This window comes from Serinus canaria, chromosome 11 (assembly GCF_022539315.1).
Source record: "Serinus canaria isolate serCan28SL12 chromosome 11, serCan2020, whole genome shotgun sequence".
Lineage (NCBI taxonomy): Eukaryota > Metazoa > Chordata > Aves > Passeriformes > Fringillidae > Serinus > Serinus canaria.
In genome coordinates, this window is record NC_066325.1 from 2,040,019 (window position 1) to 2,065,140 (window position 25,122).

Genomic DNA, 25,122 nt, shown 5'->3' on the forward strand with positions numbered 1-25,122 from the left:
CACTGATCTGACTTGGCCAAAAGGGATCACTCATTGATTATTCCTGCCAAATCCTCTTTAAACAGAAGGACTTGGAGAGGTCTTCACAGGCATAGTTCTTTTGAGACAGTCCTTTTATAGCAAATGCTACACAAACATATTCCTCTGTTAAACTCAAACCCACACAATCTATATTAAGTACATGTCCAGTAGGAATACAACATGAATTTAGCATAATTTTCTTTAAGTATTAGATTTTTCCCATGAATACAGTAATTACTTTCTCAAGAACTCCTAAACCACATTCATAGATGAATTTTGACATTGAGATGCTGTTACTATTAGACAGTCAAATTAGTGTTGCAAGCATAAAATGTATCATTAACTTAACTTACATTGACTGAAGCATCTGCACACAGTATTTCCTGAGGCTTTCATGAGAAGCAGGTCTTGTAGGTAGTGGACAGGGTTGAGGATTAGGGATTGTGTGCCATTTAGGGGTATGACAAGCTTCTGCGTACTTCAGGCACATCATTACCTTTCATTCTCTCTTGTATATGACAACACAGTTTTATCAGACCTCAGCTATGCTCATCACAATTACCCAGATATACTTGAATGTGTTGGAATTTCTCATTACCAGAGCACAATTTATGCTGAAATTACTTTTATTCTTTCAGGAACGTGGTGGCCTGATATTAGAAAGGATTTAAACCAGTTCAGTGGAGCTCAGGAAACCGAGTCACAAAGTGGCTGCGTGTCAGGGCACAGGTCGGAAAACAGTGCAGAGTCCCTGTCAGGGAAAGGCAAAGACCCAGAGGCCACAAAAAGTTCCTGTCACTGACAGCAGGTTCCTGAACCCTATGAAGGTTTTACACAGTCTCCTCTTCATAACGCAGCCACAGACCCTCCCTTGCACATTACTTGTGGCCTCCTCAAGCAGTGTAGGGAAAAGTAGCTCTTTTTAAAGCCTCTTTACAGCTCTCATGCTGTGTTTGCCCGCAGCCCCGCGGCGCTCCCGCCCCGAGCAGCCCCGGGCACAGAGGGTGAGCTCGGGGTGGCGGTGCGGGCAGCGGCGGGCTCGGCCCCGCACGGTGCCCACCCGCCTTTCCCTCATGGCGGCGGAGCCCGGGGTGGCGGTGCGAGCGGCGGCGGGCTCGGTCCCGCACCGTGCCCTCCCGCCTTTCCCTCATGGCGGCGGAGCCCGGGGCTGGCGGTGCGAGCGGCGGCGGGCTCGGTCCCGCACCGTGCCCTCCCGCCTTTCCCTCATGGCGGCGGAGCCCGGGGCTGGCGGTGCGGGCACCGGGGAGCTCGGCCCCGCACGGTGCCCTCCCGCCTTTCTCTCATGGCGGCGGAGCCCGGGGGTGGCGGTGCGGGCAACGGCGGGCTCGGTCCCTCATGGCGGCCGCAAGGCGGGCTGAGCGCTGAGGGCCGCGCCGGCAGGGGGCGCCCCGCGCGCGACCATGGCCCCTCATTGAGCGGGGCGGGTCGGGCCCAGCCGCGCAGGGACGCAGCGGGAGAAGAGAGGAGAGAGCGGCGGCGAACACCGGAGCACGGCGGGAGGAGAGGGTTAAAGCCCCGGTGAGAACAGGCCCCTTCGCTCTAGAGCGGGTTCTCTTCATATGGAAGCTTTGCTCCAAGGGTGGGATCCTGAGCGCGGCAGGCCGAGGGTGCAGCACGGAGGAGGTGCCAGAGTAGGGAGCTCAGCCGCAGCACCCAGAGCCCTGCCCGGGAAGCCACGGCGAAGATGGGCATGAGGGGCCCAGCTCACACAGTGCAGGCACCGCTGGGGGCATGAGAACCAAAGTTTCCTTTCAATGCTTGTGTCTTACCTTTATTAAAGGTGTTACAGAACAATAGCCAGAGCATGCCAGTATGCTAGCAGGGAGGTTAACAGTAGTAGAGAACAAAAGAGGATTAACAATGTATTGACAACAGCTTTCTCTATTTCTTTCAGTGTTGTTGTCAGACAGTGATGCCGATTAAACAGTAAGAAATTGCCCCTGGAGGATACCAAACACATTTCTTCTCCAAGCGATCCCAAGCTTTTGCTTCACAAACTCTGGAAAACTGTTTGGAAAAGTTAAGATACCACTGTCTCTTCAGGAACTTGTTTCCTTTTTATATAGCTGTCCACATAGCTTACAGACAAAACAGGAAATCTTTTACCAAACATCAGTAAACTTGCATTTTCACAGTAGCACTGGGGAGAAAAAAATAGTCTGTACCTTGCTCAAAAGGGATGAAATGTAACCGAACAACCTAGAGCTGTAGGTCTGATTCTTTAAACACATTCTAGTTTCCAGCTCACAGTAGAACCAGTCCAAAAAGACAGAAGTCAGCTTACTTGGCTTCAGAGGACCTTACACAGTGAGTGAGGCAAATGTTACTAGGGCTGCACTTCAAAAATAGAGTGAAGAAGTTTTACTCATCCACCATACCATTTATTTTCTGTATCAGTAGGTGACCATCTTTAAGGAAGTTGAGGGATATACCAGCTGCACTTTACAGATTAACAGCCACAGAAATAGAAAGCAACTATACAATCTCAGGGTTTCACAAAACTAGTTTCATTTGTAACACTTGACGCAACAAGATTAACTGCAACAAGTGAAGAGAGCTACATCTGTAAAGTGCTATTTTTGTTAAAAGTGGCTAAAAAAAGCACATCTACAACAGATTTGGGTACTGGGTGGTGAGATTGTCGATGTCCTCTAAGTATTTCATTTCAAGCTCTGTGTTTTTTGATGAAATTGATGAGCCCATTTGTTGAGCTATCATGAGATGTTATTGGAGCATCTGACTCCAGTTCAGGCTCAATTTTCTTGGCAAGTTGTTTTCCAAGCTCAACTCTGCATTTATAAAAGCAGGAGAAGAAAGAAAAAGCAATGTTAGTGTTAAAAACTTATTTACTATAAGCCATTGAAATTAAAAATAGAAGCCAGTAAAAAGTAACTTCCCAGTGAACACTGTGATGTTTTACCCCTCAAAAATTACTGTTGAAGTATTCAATTCAGTGCCATTGATGAAAAACTGGAGTTCTCATTGTTCCTTAGCTGAGCAGACAGCTCAAATTACAGGATGTCTAAGTGAACATTTTGTTTTCAGAGTCAAGCAGAGTCTTTTCACCTCGGTATTCACTTGTGTTATGCAGCCTGCCCCAGTGCAAAATGCACTCAGCTGGCTCCTGTTCACTGTTGAACAGGACAGTGCTCAGAACACTGATTTGAGTCACCCTAACCATGACCAGCTGAGCTACAGCCTGGAAGAACCCCCAGCACCTAACCAGGAGTTACAGCCCCACCATCTAAGAACCTAGGATATTCCAACAGCTGCAAGGAACAAGGCTGATTCTACAGCATCCCCACCTTTCAGTTTTGGATGACGTTCTGGAATTTCATGTGTGGCAGTAAAAGCTGTACTTACTCCTACCACACTCATGACCTCAGAGGTTATAGCAGACATCAGCTTGTACTAGACACAGTCTGCCATTTTCAGGTTCTGCTACAGTATTTGGTTATAGAACAAGCTGCGGTAGCACAGCATCAAAGAATGCATACAAAAAGATGAAGGCAGCTCAGTGTAAACTGATATTCTACACCTGTGGAGCAAGTGTGCTCTTCAGAACAACCCCTCATGGCATAGGCAGACTGCACCTGAAAAATCTATTTTCTCAATCCCTCAACCTAAGCCATACAGTATGTTTACAGTTCATATTACTACAGATGAAAGAACCTGATTAGCTCCTGGCTAAATTTTTAAGTGACACAGTGAGAGACTCCCCCAAGCTGCTGTTGTACACATGGAGCTCCAGCACAGCCCTCAGTCACAGATGCAGCCTGCATGAAACCAAGGGCTGCTGCATACACAGATGTCTGCCAGAAATGCTGTCTCTCCAGCACAGGAAAAGTAAGAGGCAATCAATCTTTTGCTCATCAGGTGCCACTCAAACTGCCTACTAATCTAGAGGTAAAATAATTCTCTTTTCCATGCTATAGGGAAAAAATTTTCCTTCCTAATTCTCAGAGTATGCTTTCAGCCTGCTTGACTGTTTTCCTCACTACTGCATCTTTTTTACATTCATAGTACTTTCTAAATTCAAGAGGTCCTTAGCCAATTTTATCTACAAGTCATTATGCATTATAGTGTGGTAACCTATCCCCAGAAAAATAGTTTTCATTTTTAACTATCCCATAATCATGTGCTCCAAGCATAAAACCCTTTTGATTGTCTTTTCTCTAACTCATGATAGATTCAAGAATCTGTCAAGAAGTATACAAGAAACAAACCAAGGAAACTTACCCCCACTGGTCATAACTGTTAATGTCCCAGACAACTCCCTGAACAAATATCTTGTGCTCATACATGGCTATAAGCAGAAAGAGATTAATCAATAAACTTGATCACAAAGTCTTCACTAGAATTCACAGATGGGAAATGTGTTTACTTACCAATGATGGCTCCCAGGGTGAAGGGGTTGAGTTTTGTAAACATGATAGAATTGGTTGGTCGATTTCCCTCAAAGACCTTTCAAAACAAGAGATACATCAGAAACTTGCAGGTTTTGTCTTCTTTAGAGTCCACACTGGACTATTTGCATTAAAGCTTTCAGAACTTTGTATTTGCTGCTAAAGGCCTTCAACCATAAAATTGTGTAAGAAAACATGGGAATTATACAATGGAAAATGTGTCTCCAAGCACCATAGCTGGCCACTGTGGGCTACAAGAAATAACCCAAAAGTCACTAGCCCAGGGCAGTGCTGAGATAGCCCATGTTTCCTGGAACACCTCCAAAGCCTCAGCGCCACAGCACTGCTCGCAGCCTGCTCCCAGTGCCCTGCCAAGGTGCCATCAGTGCCAGCCCATCCCAGCTGCCCTGCCACCCCCAGCACAGCCCCCCTGGGCACCTTGTGGGGAAGGAGCTTCTCCAGAGCCTCCCCGCTCAGCCCAGCCGCCTGCAGCTCCTTGCGAGCCTCATCAGCCGTCTTCCCTTTCATCAGGGCCTCAGTCTGAGCCAGGAAGTTAGCCAAAAGGATCTGGCAGGTAGAAAGAAACACAAGTTACCATTTGCATAGCTGGAATACTGGTACCTGGTGCTCGAGCCCATACCAAGACCTAGTCTAGACTTACAAGTCAGTTTTAATACTGTGGTAATAAAAAAATGTATCAGTTTTAGCTACTGCTTCTTACCTCAGAGTGCCAGGGACTTAGTTACTATTACTACATGCACTAAAATACATGTATCCAGACAACCAGGACAGTTCTGCAGAATCCTGCTCCTGCTGAAGCTGGCAGCAAGTATCCCAAAGGCACCAGAGGAGACAAGACTTCACACAGCCCTTTCACCCAGTATCACCTATGATTTTATCTCATTCTACACCATCTCATGGAAAGCCAGGTGCAAGGATTAGTCAAAGGTAGTCCAGCTAAGATGTATTTACTCATCTGTATGCAGGAAAATCCCCACAGCTCACCTTGCACAGCATTGGTAGGGACTGGTGTAAGGTTCTAACTTACTGCTCCCTATCTAATGTTAGACTGCAAATTTATGTGTGGTTTTGTCCTACCTGAAGACACAATAGGTTTCAACTGACTGCAAAAAAACTTTTTTCCTTTTCTTTTGCAGTCATACTTAAAATTTTCACCTGTATTTGGTCTTACTTGACAAAAGATTACTATTACACAATGCAAACAGCACTTGTAATCTGAAATTATGACAAGAGTGAAATTCAGTAACTAAAGATGCTTTTTGTAAAGTATGCAGTAAATAGTTAACCTAAATGTGTTTTCACCCTTGGAAGTTAAGAAAAATCTTAGTTCATTGAAAATCCTTAGTCAGATGATAAACTAAAAACTGGACAGGTTATGAACATCTGTATAGAAGGCCATCACTGCAGCCATACCACTACAGTCACCACATTTTGTTCTAGAATTTAATTCCTGAAAGCTTCCTCAGATATGGTTCCACATCAAGTCTGAGAATCTCCTTCTTCCTAGTCTCCAAGAACTACATTCCTTAAAATTCTTCAAGGAATTTTAAACACTTAATTGCTCAACTCCTTTCAGCTTCAGTAGGCCCACAGGAAACACCACTGAGCTGCCTCAAGAGCCATCACTGCAACTGCCTCAAGAATAAACATACCACTATGTTACATATAACTTGCAATTATAATATGGATATCTTTAAATCTGTTGTGAATGTTGACAGAGCTTTTGTTTATCATTTCAAATGGACAGTTAGAAATATCACACACTGCAATACCAAAGTAAGCTCCAGTGCCTTGACCCACAAGACATATGGTGCCCTGACAAAGAACTTACCTTGTGATGCAAGCCATTCCTGATGGGGTGCTGGGTCTGCACTGGGATCAGGAAGTCACAGGGAATCATGCGAGTTCCTGTAAAAGCCAGGTAAATCACTCTGCATCGGGTAAGTCTCAGAAAACCTTCACTTCTCACCCCATTTTCAGAGTAGCTGGCAGACTCAGTCATTTTTACAAGCTTTATAGAAGAGCATTATGATTTGCAGCAGGGGGAAGTAACAATACAGCTCAGGAATTTCAGCTTTGTTGGACCTCCTTATTGTTGTTAAAACCTGCATCTTGTAGCCTTCACAAGCTCCTAATTAAAACCCCCATAGCAATGTGATGCTAGGTTAGATAGGAGTCCAACCTCTAAACAAGTGCAAACTCAGCAGACTCCTGCAGCCATTCAGACTTTAACTCCAGAACAAGGTATTTAACAGTTTGTTTACCTTGGTGAATGAGCTGGTAGAAAGCATGCTGCCCATTGGTGCCAGGCTCTCCCCACACAATCGGGCCAGTGCTGTAGTCCACACGAGAGCCCTTCTTGGTAATGTATTTGCCATTAGACTCCATATCACCCTAAAGCAGGGAAGGGCAGGATCACTCAGTAGCAGTTTCCATACATACTTCAAATCCAATAAACAGTGCTTGTTTGGAGAAATTTTCTAAGCACGAGGGATACACCTGATTAAATTATGGACATCAAGATAACCGTGTATGAGGAAAAGGTCTTTAAGTGAGGAAATAAGCTGGTATCTATCTTGGCACCAGTCTCTTGAGGCAATTGAAGACATGCATGAAGTGACTGTAGTTTTATCTCACACAAAGCACTAAGGATGTTGAACCAGGGCAGAATATTATCTGCACTTGGCTGAAGTGCTGTGCCCAGCCCTACCTGCTGGAAGTAGGCAGCGAAGCGGTGCATGTACTGGTCATAGGGCAGCAGGGCGTGGGTCTCACAGCCGTAGCAGTTGATGTACCACACCCCCAGCATGGCCAGCAGAACGGGCATGTTCTTCTCCAGGGGGGCAGTGTGGAAGTGATTATCCTGCACCACACAAAGCAAAGTTATACTTCTGACAAAGCAACTGCCATCCCTCCCAGCTCCTACATTGGTTTTATTGTTGTGGTGATCCAGTGCGAGCTTCCCACAAACTGTCATTTTAACAGCATTGAAGAGGACGTGGGGAGCTGAACTTTAGAAACCAATGTGCCTTCCATTTCCTTATTAACAACTTTTAAAGAAGAACAAATCTAAAATGGGCATCCCATACTCACCATCCAGTGGGCTCCTGCAAGCAGACTCTCAAAGTTGTCAAAACCTAACAATAGAAAGGGAAAGAAATCAGTTTGTATTTACTATTACAACCCAAACTTCATTTTCCCTATAGAGACAACTGTGAAACAGTTTCAATTCCTTGTATGCAGCAAGGTTCCCAACTACTAATCAAGTTTAAAGCTGCACTTAGACTTCTCCCATAAGCCAGACATTCACTTATGCTTAAAGCCCAAACTTCAGAGCAAGTCCAACTTCATGAAACATAATTCAAAAACCTTTGCCTAAAATCCCCATTCAGGCAGAATGAGCAACTAGAAGGAAAACAGGCCTTTAATACAGAGCCTACTTTGAGGCCACACAGTTTTTAGCAAGTTTGAACACTTAATCACAGCCAGTGGGAGACATCTGCCAAAAAAACAGGGCAAGGCTAGCACAGCAGGGATTTCTGCACTGCTGTGAGGAGAAACAGCTCTAATAAGATACTCTCAAAGAAAACGGCTACCCCTCCCTTCCCTGTTCTTGCTAACAATTCACCTGAGCTTTCTTTGCTTTGTAGTTAGGCTATTTAAACCTCCACTCACTTTCCCAAATGAATAGTTTCACTAAGGCTAGTCTTTCTTGAAAAAACAGAAATCCTGATTCACACATAGCAATTGGGAAGTGAAGTGTTTGGACTCAAAGCAGCAGCTCTACCTACGGTCAGAGGCCAGCTATGGGAGTTGAGGGGACTAAGAGGTAGAAGTGGACATAGGCTGGCATGTCAGCAGTTAGCACCAAATCTGTCTGACAGCAGCAGTGAACAGTTTATTGCAGATGAAACAGTAAGTGCCTGACTTGTTTATTTTGCTCTTATAATAGGTTTTTCTACACATGAAAACTCCTATTCATATAATTCCAAAAAACATCAAACCCAATGTTATTCTTCTAATCCCAGTCTAAGGGAATTCTAGCTTTTGCCTAGAAAAATAAATGACAGTTTCAGACTTTAAACATCTGAAAGCAGTGATGAGGGAACAAGTGTAATCATCAGGCCCTATAGCCTAGACAAAGTACTGGAAAAAAAATGAATTAATAGCAGAAGGACATAGTTAACAATGCTAAACAGAGCTCATATGCAGAATCAGGGACAGGACTTTGGTGTTAGTGTGTGTGTATACTCACAGATACTAAACACCCTCCTTCAAGTTCAGCAACTTCAGATGCAAGGTCTGATTTTCAACACTGCCACAGCTTTACATAAATCAGGCACTATTGGCTATGTGACTACAGCAATGCAATTTGACTATTTGTCCCCAAGTATGGGGTAATTCCCAAAACTGGGGTTATATAAAACACCAACATTTTTATTATTCCAGACTGGTTTTTAGCCCCCACATCCAACCACTCAGAGTAGGCAAGTAAATAGTATTTGCCCCAAATCTGATTCACAATCCACTGTTGTTAATGCACTCTATAGTTACATTCCTGAAGCAAAGAGCAATTTTTGGCATGGTGACATCCCAGGAACACCTACCAATATGCAGGGCAATGGAGAGACCAATGGCAGACCACAGCGAGTAGCGACCACCAACCCACTGCAACAAGAGATGGTTGAGATGGAGACGTGCAAGGGTTTTACACTCAAACTATCAGAAAACAGCAGTATGTGTTCAAACTGTTCCCAACAAAATCAATACACCTGGCGATAGTTCACTATATATATTTGGCATAGTCAAGGGAAGCTGCACTTTACAGTGCACCCTAATGAATGCCTTTTTTGAGAGTCTGAACTTATCCTACTCGTCCAATTTTTATAATATCTCTTAAGTAAATAGCTTGATTCCAGTTAACTTCCAAATCCTTAATGTGTAGCTTGTATAACTGCTTTCATAATATCACTCCCCTACAGGGAAAGCCTGCTTCAGCAAAGCTCTGACACTTGGGAAAGGTAACATTCCAAATAACATCTGAACAGTAGCTCATTTGTCAGGCATTTAGTCAATGAGACATACCAACCTGTTTCTAATTAAGTATAAGGACCAAGACTAAGGGCAGTATACTTAAAATATGCATCTGCTACAAAATCCCCACTCAGGCTCCCATTTCTGATGTCTGACCTTTACCAGGCCAGGTTATATACCATAGACACCAACAGGCAAATGTCACAGCTTATAATAACTACTCGCATAGAGCAATAAGTCAAGACTATCTCCTGTTACTCAAGAGCTGATTAGACAGCCAAGAACATGGAGGTCCTCTTCAGACCTTTGACTGGAACATTAACAGACTAGGCAAAAGTTCTCAATTTGCCTTTAGTTAGGGGTTTTCAGGTATTTCAGTGCATTGAATACAACTCCTATAATTTAGGGGTTTCTGTTTTAGAAACTGCTTTTGCAGTTTTAAGACATCCAGTTGGAATCATCTTATTTGCTTCAGAAAAAGTTAACAGTTAACATCTACCACATAATATCAGACATTTACTTACATCCCAAAACTCAAACATGTTCTCTGGGTCAATTCCAAAGTCTTTAACTTTAGGCTAAAATAAACATGAAAAAACACCGTCAGTAAAACCAACAGTCATAAAAAGCTTTACACCAAGCAAGCAAATACAAGTTTGATATCTATTAAATAAACAATCCTACAACTACATCTATTTTAAAAAATGCATCATATCCATCACAAAAATTACATTTTAATTTCCAGAAATAACTAGCACCACTCTCAATTAAAAATCAATGACATCCATTCCCTTCCTGATGAATCTAAATGGCTGGACTGACACTCAGTTTACACTTACCAGAACCATAATGTCAGTCCCTGACACCCTGCCAGTGACTGCAGTGCTCTTCTAATTACTGCCAGTCTCTCTACTTCATACTTTTGCATGAAGCACCACAACACAGTGTGCTCATCATTTTTCAAACTGCCTGCTCTTACCTGGAATTCAGAATAACATTTGCTTATGTAACTGCATTCACACACAACTTAGGCAATTAGAGGTAACACTCATTAATAACAAGTCATTTCAAGCACAAGAGCTCTTGATTTCAAATATAAAGTTCTAGCAGAAGAAGCACACATCTATAACCAAAGTCCAGTCTTAGTACAGCTCAATACTCTAGAAGTGTTTCAGTTAGTTTGAGTAGGGAAAAAAAAGGCTTTCATTCAGGAGGAATGCTAAAATTTGGTATTCAGGCATCTTAAAGGATAGGCTTCCTTGTTAGATTTTAAGGTAAGGCTGCCTTAAAGGTACATAGGAAAAATTAACTAGATTGACTATACTTACAGCATTGGTAGACAAGGCAACAAAATGCTTGGCCACAGCGGAAGGCTTAAAAAAATAAACACATAGTTAGATCTAGAACATTAACTATTTTCATTTCTGGTTATAAAGCTGATCTGCTATCATTTAAACAAAATGCTGTTTACAATCATCAGTTGTTATTAATTTGAAATCATCTTATTCACATTCAGTGTGGGATTTGGGAGCATTCCCAAAGAGAACACTCTGCTGATATTCCCATCAAGCCCTCCAGCAGCACTCCCTCCAGAGAGGGGCACAGCCTCTCCCTCAGTGTGTTACCAGCCTGGACACCACCACCACAGCTCTGGAGCAGATGGAGCTCAATGTGCACCCACCACCCTTCCAGCCAGGGGCAAAAACCAAGACAACTGGAATTACTGATAACTGTCAAGCTCCAGAGTCAGACTTCAGTCTTTCAGAAGGTGTTCTGATAAAGATGAGCTGTCTGAACAGTGGTGAAGGAGGAATTTCAAAGCCCAGATTTCAAACTAAGTACAGCTACTCTGACTGGAGCAGGTTACAGACCATCCTAATTACCTGAACAGGCAGTATCTGCTTTTTTCCTTTAAGAGTTTGAAATAGGAGAGAAAGAGCCAAATACAAAGTTTCTATTCATAGCACAGCCATCTGCCATAGAAATGTCAGTGCATTGTTCCAACCATAGCTTCATCTCTAGTTTTTAAAGATTTGGCAATAATTTAAAGGTAGTGCCACACATACTATTCTTGTTTTTTCATTACTAGTAGTTCTACCTAATTATTGCTTAGCTCTAAGGCAAACAATACACTATTACTTAACAGGCAAGATTTGGAGGAACAATGCATGAGAACTACTTATAATGAAAAACTAGTGGGTTATCACTTTGTCTGGACAAAATAGTCTGTCATTACCAAAGCCCTGAGATGATCTCAGTACATCATTTGCTAAGCTTCTGTTTGGGCTGTTACAGGCTCTGCTCCAAAGCACATAGAATGACCAGGAAGAAATTGCACATTTCATTCTGTTACTTAGGCTACACATCTCAGACTTACATCATTAGCAGCACTCAGGAACCACTCTTTGGCTGTTTCTGCATTGGTGATGGTTTCCTGTGTGGTGAAGGTCTGCACGGTGAAAAACAAGAAAATTAGTAAAAACAGTGCTTTTAACATGGAAACAACTTCAGGTTACTAAAGCATCACATGCTCAGATAATTAGAGCAGAGTGATTCTAGATGTTCATAACACACAGCTGCTGCCAAATTACAGAAAAAAGCAAGCTTATGAAACCAGTAAACACTAATATTGCTAGATTTACCCATCTAGTTTTAAGCTAGTATGTACCTGAAATTGGAATAATTATTCCCCACCTCCCACCTTCCCATTCCCCAAACTGTTTTGCAAAACCTTGAGACTGAAGTCTCCTACTTTAATTTTTCAGAAAAAGACTAAAGTTTTACTGTTCAACTAAAGACAAACTAACTGAACATCTAAACAGGATGGCCCAGCTGGACTGTCCTATTGTTCTTCAATTCCTATTTTTTCATGGACGAGCATTCATTTCTGCCAAGACTCTTGTCATAATTTTTCTTTTGCTGATTAGAGGAAAACATTTTCCTGCTTTATGAAGTGTGCACAGAAGTTCAGTCATGCAGTTTTGCAAGTATCTACAACCATTCTGATTTACTCAGCCATCAAAATTTAGCTTTAAGGGTGAACACTAGACTCATCCTACTCTCATCCATCTCCAGAAATACTTCATTATGAAACATAAGCCTGTTATGGAAAGAAAAAATGCCATTCATCCTCTTCCAAATATATCCAATTAGCTAACTACAGTCTGGCAAACAAACTCAAGTGTTACTTTTTCAATCTGGCACTTTTCTAAGCCTTTGAACCGTGATCCCTGGACTCAATTATTGCAAGTGACCATTAGTATTACTTTGTGCAGTTTCCTTATTGCTCCATAAGCTGTTGCTCAGCTGCAGCAGTGCCAAGATAAGCTAATGAGCACTGTGCAGAACACAGCCAGCACTGCACACACGTTCATTTGCTGCAGATTGCCTCCAACAGCAGAAAGGTTCTACTGTGCTTGACAAACGAAGGCGACCCAGGTTACATAACCATGAAGTTTGTCTCCACCTCTTTCCTCTGCTCAGACAGAAGCATTCCTCAGAGGGAGAGGGCTGCTGGCAATTATTGCTTACAGACTAAGTTCTTAGCAAGGCAAGACTTAAAGGCAGCTATTCAGTCTGCAGACAGAAATAGGGGTCATCTTATGAAGTAGCAGCAGACTATCTTTTCCTCTTTAAGTAAATCAGCTTAGCATTTATAGTGCTCAAGGAACTCAGCATTTAAATTATTTAGGTGAAGGCATTGTGACTACCCTGTAAAATGGAGATTCTTAAAGTTCATGCAATTCATTAATGCAAAAAACCCAAACGTTTAACAAATACACTGTACTTAAAGGATCAAAAGTTCTTTAGGAATGAAATAATATCCAGAATTTCAAAGAAATAATTACAGTGGATCCTACATTCCACCCACAGAAAAACTTAGGAAAATAAACTTTTGTGAATAAAGCTAAAACTTGTATTGACTGAGAAATAAACCCCAGACAACATGAAATTGTTCATGTATCTTATTTAGGTTAAGTAATTCTCAGCATTTGATTTACAGATCCTCAAGTATTTCAGCAGCAACACAACCTTGTACTGCAAGTTTAGAAGGAATCACAACAGGCCTGTTTAGAAATAACCCACACTGGAAGTCCCTGATGTAGATATTTCTGTGGATAGCCCTCTCTTCTGACTAAACTCTTGATCAGCAGAGCAGGCCAAGGCAGTGCTTGTATCAGACATACCTTTGATGCAATGATGAAGAGAGTAGTGTCTGGTTTGAGTTCAGCCAGGGTTTTGGCTATATGAGTACCATCAATGTTGGATACAAACCAGACACGAGGGCCTCCCTTGGAATACGGTTTCAGGGCTTCAGTTACCATCAGAGGGCCCTGGATAGAAGCCACAATTAGATTTTATCCTCACTGTAAGCATGTACACAAAGCTGGGCAGGGTGCACAGAAGTCAGGGGCTTACCAAGTCAGAGCCACCAATCCCAATATTGACCACATCAGTGATTGCCTTTCCAGTGTAGCCTTTCCATTCACCACTGCGGACCCTCTGTGGCAAAAAACCCAACAAAACAAAACAAGTGACACAATGACCATTTAATACTTACACTAAAGCTACTGATGCTAACCCAGGACCAGGAAACAGGCTTTGTTTTCAGATATTGTTGTAGAAAGTTGCCAAAGACAGCTCTCAAGCCTCTAGACATTAAGGCCTACACTCAGAGCTACCTTCTTAGCTAGACATTGTGTTATGTCTAAGATAGAAGCAAAAACACATTGAAATATGGAACACTTCATGAAGTTAAAACTCTCTCCCTACTGTGTGAACTGCTGTAGCATTTACAGTGTTTGCTAAGGCAAGAGATATCTATCCAAAAATGATACAATCTTGGGCATTAAGCTATGTGCAACAAATATTCAAACCTGAAGCTGTTCTATAAGTATCTTTAATTGGAAAGAGCATCACTAACTAAGCTGGGAGATAGTATGAATAAAGTCAGAGATAAGAGATTTATTGGCAAAGCATTCTAAAAGCTATCTCTTGCAAGTATGCTTTGCATTAGGATTTATTTCTGGGCTGCACTTTACCAGCACATGGTCTAAGTTCCTGCTCTATTCCTGTTCTTTAACTTCACTGAGCATTCCAAAACAAAATTCCAATCATTAACCAAAACTCTACATTGAATTTTGTCCATCATCTATCACCTATGCATTCAATCTGTTCCAACCACAAAAGCAATCTTTCTGGTATCATGAATACTTCCAAGGACATTCCCCAATTCTACAGCAATTTTTCTACATAGCACTTAGTTATGCTGAAACTGGCTCTCCTTTGCTACAAGTGTTTAAACTTCTCATTTTTGCAAAGAGAAAATCCATTTTTACTAACAGCATTCCTGCACCCCATAGTTGCCACAGTCTTAAAATCCCATCTGCTAAGTCAACTGAAACCAGCATCTTTGCTAATATTTTTAAAGAAACTGCTTAACGTGATTTTTATTTTGCAGAGAAGATACATCCACATGAAAGTGATATTCACAGGTTCTGCTCACTGAAACCATAGAGCAAACAAGAGGATGGCACCAGTGAAAACTCTTGTTTTGGACTACCAAAACCTTAATCAGCTAGAAATTCTACAGTGCCTGACACCACAGAATTTCCATGGCCATTCAAGTCTCACAGCATATGAAGAAAGCACCAAATCCACAAACTGGTGTCAGTTATAATGGTTTTGGCATTTATCATTAAAAACAGAACAGAATGCAAGCTCATTCAGCATAGATTAGAAGTATGAGCTGGCAGTGAAACAGGGCTCTGCCACCTGGCTAAGACTCACAACAGCAACCAAGCAGGTCCAGGTCCTCACAGCCTTGTTTAAAATGCATTAAAACTATCCAGGTGGGTATTCTGCACACAGAACAGAATCAAAGTAATTTGAGCTAAAACCAGAAGGTCCTTAAGAAACTATTTAAGAAGAGCATAATCAAATTGCAATGGAGCTGGGAACTTCTACCTCCCTCCTGATTTTACACAAATGTTAAGAGTCAGTTTCTACCTGGTGCGGCCAATTAGTTGAAAAATTAGCAAGAAATAAAGTAATATTTGAATGGTACTTAATGATTTACAGGACTTCCAAAGTACACACAAGATTACTGCTGAAGGAACAAAATCTAGGGAGCCCATTAAAGAAAAACCCAACTGGAAGCAGGGAGAGAAAAGTGAATCAATTAAACCAGCTCCAACACCATGCTTGAGCCAGAACTATTGTAAACCTCAAAGAAGGACACAACTCATGTGAGCCAGTTTACAATCCACATGTAAGAACCCAGCTGGGTGTAAGACAAATACATAAAAAATAAGCTGTGGTGGTACTATACCTGACAGAAGCGTTTCATTTTGTCCAATACTTTGTTGACTTCTGGAACAACATCCTTCCCATCCACAAGGATTGGCACATTGGAGCGATTTCTCAGAGCAATGTGAAGCACAGCTCGGTTCTGAAACAAGGAGAAAAACTGAGATGAGGCTCTTTCCAAGTTACACTCCAAGGCCTCAGATGCCTCATCCAGAAGTACAGTCATCAATATTTAAAAATCCCTTAGATTAACTGGGATTAGTAGAGAAGTATTTTCAGTGTGTGCATACACACATCAGGGCTACCTCAATCACCTTCTCACTTCACCGACTCAGTGGAGGGGTTTACAACAGCACAATATGCAAAGCAATAGTTTACTTGGGAGAAAAGGCTCAAAATCCCTTTAAAAGCATTTCAAGATTGAGGTTCAGAATCCAGCAATATTCATGACCCAGTGATCTTTATTTTGGCATGCTTTAGGCATTCAAGAATAAAATTGTTTCCTATTGATGACAGTACTAAAAAAATCAATTACAACAAGCAGCTGAAGTTATTTTCTCAGACATCTTCTCAATGATCCTGAGTACTCCATTTAATATAGGAAGAGAAATAATTTAAACATTTGACAAAGGATACAATAGCCACTGCCCACAATTAAATGCTGCCTGAACACTTGCACACCAAGTATGTGCAGTAGTTGTGCTACAAGAAAAAAACCTCTTAGCATGCAGGATTTATGTTACTTCTCCACAGCTGCACATAAGTCAAAGCACCAAAATCTGCCCTGTGGTTTGACTGTTTAAGAGCTTAACAGTTTTAATCCAGAATGAAAGAATTAGTCAATACTAATGAACAAATTAAAAAATTAGTCTGCTCTACCTCATTGTTCCCCAGTGAGAGGCACTGAGAGACAAAGACAACACAGACAATATGAACTGCCAAGTTATGATTTAAATACCAAATGCTAATTCAAAAATCAGTCAGTTTGTGGTTACTGACTTGAAATATAAAAAAACCTCTTTCACTTGCTAATTAAAGTATACCCACTCAAATTTGGGGTGAACAGAGAAATTTTTCTGCAGTACTCAGCCATGGAATGGTATTTGGTAAGTACTGCTCACTATCAGGCTTGAAGGATGCTTTGTGTGATCAAGAGGAAGAATACTTGACCTGATCTCTGTGGTTAAGGAGAAGTATTCTCTAAACACCATGCAGGCTATAAAGACTGTCCCCATGATGAGTGGTCAGATGAGTTACCTTGTAATGCTCTTTGCACCGTATCAAGCTCCAAGTTTTAACTCATCTGGGACAAACACCTGGCAGTGACACACATGGGTGCACTATAAAGAACTTCCACATAAGCACACACCATGCAGCCAATGCCTGCAGCACCAAACACAGACAAGTCTAAAATACTTCAGACAAATATCCAAAGAATGTTCTGAAGAAGATCAAGAGTGGTGGACGAGTCAGCTCTTGCCATCAAAAAGCTCCCTCATGTCTTACTGCTTTAGGTTTATTCATGCTGTTTGACAGCATCCTGCTTAACATCTGAAAATTTCACATTGTCCACATGCTCCTAGTCCAGAGCAAAAAAGAACCCACCCTGATTTGATATTCTATACAAATAAAAATTAGGCAAACCCCATTTAAGTCAACTTCTGAATTGGAAGGAAGTAACTGAGGAACAGCCTGATAAGAAAAGAGATGTTTCTAGACTTAGAAGATACATGAAGTAGTATCAAGACAGCAGGAAAAGAGGGAGCTAACAGCAGAAACCGAACACATCAGAGTTTGATATTGTGTTTAGGTGCTTTCTGTGCAAATTGCACCCTTCTGAGACTTTGACTGCTGCACCTGCTCTCAATACACAACGAAGAGCAACTTCATAACATAGGTAAATCCTGTAATAATTTGTGTTGCACGAGGCTAGTGAAAGGCAGTATGAGACAAAACAACACTCCAGACAGATTTAAGACTCCTCACCCTCTTTCCCTGCTTTCTTTTTTCAGTAGCTACATCTGTGAATTGAAGGCATGAATACAGAAAGAACAGGAACCACTTCTCCAATGAAACTGTATTTCTTTCTGTCTTTGCCTTTTCACAAACATGAATCATTCACAAACAATACAATGTCCAACTGCTGAGTTACTTTAAGCAAACAGCTTGTGCAATAGCTAAACCAATCAATAGCCAAGTCAAAGGAAATACTAGTTTCTCTGAATTTGCCTCAAACATACTAAGTAGCCTTAATTTTTAATGCAGGCTAATTAAACTCACTGTACTGTGGAGTTCCCAGTTTCCATCCTATTTTTAATATCTTTTAATATCAGAAAAACTACAGTTGGCTTTCTATGTGTTTTAGTAAAAATTTAATCTTAACTAGAACCTACAGATTTACAAAAGGAGGAAGGTACTCATCCTCTTGCTGAAATATATGGCTAATTTCCCAAGACTGTGTATATTCTCAGCTGTTAACTGTACCAAAGACAAGCAGCATCACAGCCCAAAAGAGGAGGTCTAACACAATCCTCCCTTCACACCCTTTAGGCAGTTTACTGAACACTAACACTAGGCAAAAGCATGTAAGGGATAACTGGAATGCAATACTCTGCTCCATGTCTTTTGCAAGGTCTAACTCATCTTCCTCTCCACAAAACAGGAGAGAGGAAAAAAAATACCACCAAAATCTCTAAAATAAGATGTACTGAAGGAAGGAGGTATTTTTAGTAAGAGCTGTAAAATTTTCTCTTCAAGTAGTGTAGCAAACATTACAATCACTCAGGATTTCAATGAAGTATTTAAAGTAATTTTTTTCAGACTTTGCTTACACAGATGCATAAACATCCATAAAAAGCACAACTAAAGTGGAAAGAACCACGGACAGAAATAGCCTTACCTCAGTGAAGTTGATCTTCTCTCCACTAAACATGCGCTCTCTGGCACTTTCCACACCCCTTGACTTTGCCTGAGAAAGGTAAATATAGATTCCTCTTAAAATAGTGGAAGTCCACATGTATTACAAAGGTCCAGCTACATTAAAGAGCATGAACATTTAACACAAGACAGGGAAACAAAAATTATGATAGATTAAAAGACCCACTAGATTCTAGGCAAAAAAAAAAAATCCTTTTCCTTTTTCAAAGCACATTTTTATGCAGATATGCATTGAAAAATGGCTTTGTAACTTGGGGCTAGATGACAATGCAAGAATTTGAATCCTGCCAAGACTTGTAAACAGATGCCTTTTAACTTAAATGTTAGCTAATGTTTATAAACAGTGCTAGAATAGTGAGTTGCAGGTAAAAGTTATTTTGTTATCAATGCAAGATTCCAAATAGTTACCAGTTCCATCAGCATTTTCATCACTTCTTCTGTAACAAGGTTCTTGGAATAATCCAGTAGGATATCCCCATGGTCAGTATTCAGGGTCAAGCTGTCAAAAATCAACAGGTTGTTAAATTGCACATTCCTGAGGGGTGACTGTTTTAAGGAAGACAACAGTAACTCTGCTATAGATTACAAAAATCCTGATTAGACTAAGTTAGTAAAGAAGAGTGACCAATTTGCCCAAGAAGTTACATAAAATGACTGCTGTTTTTTTGAAAACCATGTTTTTCACAGTGTCCACTTTCTGCTTGTGAAAACACAAACACAATTAAGTATATTTTATGCATAGCTGGACAATCACATACTGTTTCCACCAGCATTCTCTAGCAATAATCAGCTTTTTCCTAACACATTATCAAAGTAAAAGGCTTTTCACATTCTTCTGCTGCTGGAAAATTAAACTGTCTTCCTACATATCCTGTCATTCTTTCATACAGAGTCTTGAACAAGGCTAAATTAAAAATCTATACAACATCTATACAACATACAGAAACATTGTCAACTACTATGCATAATTAAACCCCATTTGTGCATGGTTTAGTCCCACTATTCTCATTGATTCAGTGGAGGTCTCCAAATTATTTAACAAATTACTTGCAATCTACAGCCTAACCCATCAGAATACAGACACTCTCACATCTGAGAGGAAACACAGCAATGGCAGCCCAGCAGAAACCAAGTGAGCCCATTTGTATTTACTATCCTTGTAACTATGTGATAGGTTCTACAGTTCCTCTAGTCCTTTACCATATTGTTTTACCAATTTCCTCTTTGCAATAGTTTCCAACCAGATCTATACAATTACTCTAACTAAAGAGCTGAATTCTGTAAGTCAGTCTGACAAGAGCACATCTTACTCTCCCTGTTGCTCCACACACACCCTCCACAGGAAATTGCAGCCATCTAAATTCTCAGTGTTTCTGCCCTGTTCATTGCCTCCCCTGCTGCTTCTTCCTCAATACCTGAGCACAGAAACATGCTGTTATTTTAGCCACCACATATGCCAGAGACTTCACAGGGACACACCACAGCATAATTGCTATTCATACATAACATGACAGAGCAGGCAAGATTCTTCAAAGGAAGAATGGAGCTGAACTCACAATAACAGTAATAACCAGCAAGGCCTTAACATTTCAGTGGTTTCACTTACTGTTAACTTCATTAACTGTTCATTAACAGTAACATCCTTCTTATGGTCTTAAAGTATAAGTGTGAATAAGGAAAGGAAGGTGTCTTGAAGCACAGTCTTAGAACCATGTTTCTCTAATACGTGAGAACACAGACAAGAAAGGAAAAGCAGCATCAGTGCTGTTAACCAGCCTTCTCCTCAGCAGGCTGCCAACAGTAATCCTGAAACCCTGACCCCCCCAGCACCAGGATCCCTGGAATATGGCTAGCTAGTGGAAGGGCTGGTTTAGCTCACCTGCCACAATTGTTACTCAGATACAGCATAGAAGAAAAAAAGCACAAGTCTCTGATATTTGATGCAATTTATTTAAAGACATCTCAGACTTGAACACATTTCACTAATGATACAGCAAGACCATCAGCATACTAAAACTTCTTCAGTTTTCTTCTTGAAATTCTCCTTCTACATTGAACTGCAGCTGATAGCCTCTCCCAGTGTTCTACTCCACAAAGAAAAGGATTTCATGTTTACTTGAAATGTCTTCCACTTACAATTCATTACTTTACATATATGAATGAAAATCAATCTCACTAGACCAGAAGACAAAATAACTCATGAAATTATGGCTGGATTCAAGCCACTGCTCATTGGAAGAAACTGCAGAAGTGTGCTGCCCAAGACTTTCCAGACAAAGCCAAATCAAGTAATGGCTACTAGATTTAACTTCCCACACACAAGGTGGAGCATAGAGTGTACAATGTAATCTTGTGTTAAACCCTTATAGCAAGGGATCCATCCACCTGTTTAAACAGAAGCCCCAAGCCCTGCAGCTGATCTGTGCCCTGCCCAAGTACCCACTCTGCAATGCAGCAGCTCGTGGCAGCACTGCTCGGGGGGACAAGAGCCTTGTCACGTAGGCCACAGCCACCTCCAAGTGATGCAGCCCTTAACCTGCAGCATCTCAATGCTTGCATCTCCCACCACATTCTCCACTTACACTTACTTTCCATTTACTCTCATCCTTGACAATGGACAAGCCAAGCAGCAGGAGTGTCATTCTAACACTTTCAGTCTGCACCAGGGGTACCTTTGTCAGCACCCAGACATCCCTTTACCTGCTGAGCATTATGATGGCTGCATCACATCTCTTCTAGCCCTTTCAAAACCAGCAGTTTCCAGTCAACAGCCCATGTTGCTAAGAACTCCTGTTCCTATAAGGCCTTACCTTACCACCTTGGGTGGCAAAGAAGGCAAAGATCTCTTACAGGTGTGGCTACACTCCTTATCAGGAAAACAGGACATACAAATTCTGAACTAGGAGAAAAAAGGTCAAAAGGAAGAAAGGATCCTCTGTATACATATTTGGTAGGATGAAGTCAGTGAGTCTAAGGTTCTTCCAATAATATTAAATAGACACTTGTGCCCAGATATAAAATACTCAGATTAAAAACTATTCACCAGTCTGAAATTCCTCCAGAACCAGTATCAGGAAGCACTTCCACCTGGGTAGAGTTTCTCTTTTCCTTCTAAAGGAAGGAAGTCAATAATTTTACAACATCTAGCATAACTAAAAGATGCTTTTAAATCTTAATCTCATGTGAGGGAAGTTGCAAACTACACAGGACCACGTAGCCAAACCTGCAGATTACAGTTTTCAACAGATATTAACTACCATCCTCCAGCTGATCTGGCTCAGAGCAGCCAGCACTGGCAGGAGTACCAGTGAAGCTATCAGCTCTGCAATTGTACTCTGCTATGAGGAAGTTTTCCTGGACTAGAATGAGATGCCTTTTCAGGAAACAGGACTGAAATAATTAAAAGAAAGGATCAAGACAGATGAAGCAAGCTTAGGACATTTCAACTGTTTCCTTATGGGCAGCACAAAAAGACATGAATTAGAGGAGCTATTTGAAATAAATAACCACAGTAAAGACCATTTCACCAAAAATACTGGAGATAAGGAAAACTTGCAATGGGAACTAAGTTTATTCGTGAGGATCTAGCAGATTTAGTAAGACATTACTGATCAATTTCTTAAAAATATAAGAAGTCCTGTTAAAAGGGCCAGGTGAAGTCAGTACTTGAAAAATTCAGCATAATTTTTCCATCTATTCAAATTATATTTTATCTCACATATATACATATATGATATGCAGGACTTCATACACAATCTTTAATTACAATTTTCTAAAGAGCTCAAGAGGGGAAAAAAATCCCTTTACACAGGACAGCAATGAAAAGCTTGATGCAAGCAACAAGTCTTATCGCAACACTCTAGAATGGAAGGTCAGTTTATCTCTATTACTCAGGCTCACTTTACAACTCAAATCTGGGATGCATCTCATAATATTAGACTTTTCCGACTGCTGCTATAGTACAACAACGTAACCACACACGCGTCTTCTCAGCACGGTCTCCAGCAAACAGAAAATACGTGTCCCACTTCACAAGATGAAGGCGCTGAACATTATCTCGCTGCCTCCACTTGTTACTTCCTCCTCTACGCGCTGCAAGGCATTTTCTGTAGCAGCGATCGCGTGAGGCGAGTGAGGGCTAAACCTCCCCACCACCCCCCCGCTGCCTGTCTCAAGGCAGGGTCCTACGCGCGGAGGGGGCTCAGGGGGATGCGCAGCCCCTCGCGATTTTATCGCGGAGCTTATCGTGACTAAGCACGGCGTGCAAGAGGCTGCGAGTGCCGCCCCACAGTGCGGCTGTGCGAGCGCAGCGGGCGCTGTGCTGCCCGGCACGTACCCTGCTGCAAGGATGAGTCAAGGGCAGGCGGCGCGGCCGCCCCTCGGGGGCTGCGAGGAGCTCCCCCCGCCGCCGGCCCGGCCCCCCCGGCGCATGTGCCCAGGCCGCCATCGGCCTCGCACCGCCCGGCGCGGACCCGCCGTGGCGGGCACGGCACCGCGGGCCGTGCGCCATCCGCTCCCTGCCGGCCCCGCTCCCACTCGGGGCTGCGCGGGGGAGCGAGCGGAGCGGGGCCACGCGAGCCCTGCCCGCCCGGCCCGGCCGCGCCGCGCCCCTCGCGGCCCCGGGGCTGCGGTTCTCCGGGCCTCGTACGCGGCACCGCCCGGGCGCGGCAGCCCCGGGGCCCGCGGCCGCTGCCCCGCTCAGCCGTGGAGCCGCTCGGCCTCACCTGAACTTCTGGAAGCGATCCTTATCGGCCTCGAAGAGCTGCCGCAGGATGAGCTTGGAGGAGTTAGCCTTGTGCCACTCCACCAGCTTCTTGAAATGGGGGTCGCCAGACAGCGCCATGTCCGCGGGCTGAGCAGGCAAGGCGGGATGAACCGGGCAAGGCAGCAGAGCACTTACGGCCGCTTCCGCTTTTTATAGCGGCGACGGGCCTCCTGCGGCCGCCCCGCCCCGGCCGGGCCCGGCCCGGCCCCCTCCCCGCCCTCCGCCGTGGGATTCCCTCCGTGCCGCGCCAGACGGGGGAGGAGCGGCCTGCGGGTCCCTGCGCGGGGGCGGTGGCGGCGGTGGCGGGGACTGGAGCCGGAGCCGGAGCCGGAGCCGGAGGCCCCGGGGAACGCGCAGCGCTCCTGGTTGTACCTCCCATGTGAGGGAATCGCGGTGTCCCTGCTTAGCGCCCCCGGGGGCCAGTGTCCCTCCTCGGCTGTGCGGGGCCGCTGCTCGTGCGGGTGCGCGGTGAAAATACCGTTCCTTGTCGGGCCGGTTTTACCCCTGCCCATGTCCCTGGATTCCAGACCCCTGCCGTGTCCCTGTTGCCCTCAACCCTGCCTGCCACCCTGTCCATCACACCTGGCTGAGCGCTGGGCAGGCCGGGGCAGGCAGAGCAGCAGCTGTGCCATCCTTAGAGGCAAAAGCTGTTCTGGCCATAAAGCAGGATGTTGTTTAAACATGAGTGTATAAGGGAGTTTGTCAAATTCCAGAGATTGCATTCTGCAGCTTAGGGGAGCAAATCCCAGTGAAATCATGTTTTAAGTACCTAAGCTCCTTTATGGATCTGGGCCCAAATCAGAGTCACAGAGCATGAACTTGACTCAGAGCACTAAAATCACAGTCCAAGTCTTAAGCTGCAGAATCAGCGTCTTGTCCTTGTTGGAAAACAAAAAGCATTCATAATTGAGCCTTAGCAACAGTCCTTCCATATCTCACTCCTGCTTGTTTCTAAGGTTTGCTTTTTCAGACTTAAAATAACTGTTTAATAGACCAAAACATTTTTCTTCAGCAAAATAAATCTTAATCACTTGATATATTCTCAGGGTTTTTTTACATTTTTGGAGGCCACTCAGCCTTGCCAGTCATAGGCTTGGACATCTCCAAGACAAAACTGCTTCTTTCATGCACCCAAATCTGCCTGGCCATTTTGCACTGCAGGTGGTTCCCTGCATGCCTTCATGTAAGGCAGGAAAATAAAATGGCAAAAATTAAACTTTGGAGTTGAATCCACAGAGGAGAACACAAGGGCCCTATAAGTCTTTAACAAGACACATCATGCAGACTGCCCTGTCACATTTACATATTTTCCTTCTTGTCCAAGACCTTTAAGATACAGCCCTGAATAATCACAGACTCCTGTTTTAGTCAGAAACTGTAACCCAGTTGTAACCTGTGATGTAAAGTTCTTTGGCTTAATAAATATCTCCTATTAGTCACAGGGAGAGAGCAAATACCATTTTAAAAAATGTTAATATTACTGACAGGATTTGATATTCAGCCATGAAACACTCCTGACTCACCTGTCAGATTTTTCTCAAATCAGGGGAAGCAGAATTCACTAAAGTGTTCTTACCACATCCCTATGAAATCCAGGGGTCTCATACG

At 42.8% G+C, this 25,122-nt stretch overlaps 1 protein-coding gene across 1 annotated transcript; it reads right to left on the reverse strand.

Moving 5' to 3' along the window:
- Positions 1–1,797: 1,797 nt before the first annotated feature.
- Positions 1,798–23,662, reverse strand: GPI (glucose-6-phosphate isomerase). Its single transcript, XM_030227613.2, has 18 exons — positions 23,474–23,662; positions 19,158–19,248; positions 18,712–18,780; positions 15,835–15,954; positions 13,923–14,006; positions 13,691–13,837; positions 11,881–11,952; positions 10,832–10,876; positions 10,028–10,081; positions 9,077–9,137; positions 7,563–7,606; positions 7,180–7,332; positions 6,734–6,863; positions 6,301–6,377; positions 4,887–5,015; positions 4,431–4,506; positions 4,282–4,348; positions 1,798–2,831 (listed from the first exon to the last, which is right to left on the reverse strand). The coding sequence occupies exons 1-18, from the start codon at positions 23,590–23,592 to the stop codon at positions 2,708–2,710; spliced, it is 1,662 nt and encodes a 553-aa protein (XP_030083473.1). The 5' UTR covers positions 23,593–23,662; the 3' UTR covers positions 1,798–2,707.
- Between the last annotated feature and the right edge of the window lie 1,460 nt (positions 23,663–25,122).

What these genes read in the sequence shown, in the direction of transcription:
- GPI (XM_030227613.2), bottom strand. Translation starts at nt 23,592, where the DNA reads ATGGCGCTGTCTGGCGACCCCCATTTCAAGAAGCTGGTGGAGTGGCAC. An exon ending in TGAAAATGCTGATGGAACTG is followed by an intron (nt 18,781 to 19,157) that starts GTAACTATTTGG and finishes TACCTTTCTCAG; the next exon opens with GCAAAGTCAAGGGGTGTGGA. An exon ending in TCCTGAGTGCTGCTAATGAT is followed by an intron (nt 10,877 to 11,880) that starts GTAAGTCTGAGA and finishes TATTTTTTTAAG; the next exon opens with CCTTCCGCTGTGGCCAAGCA.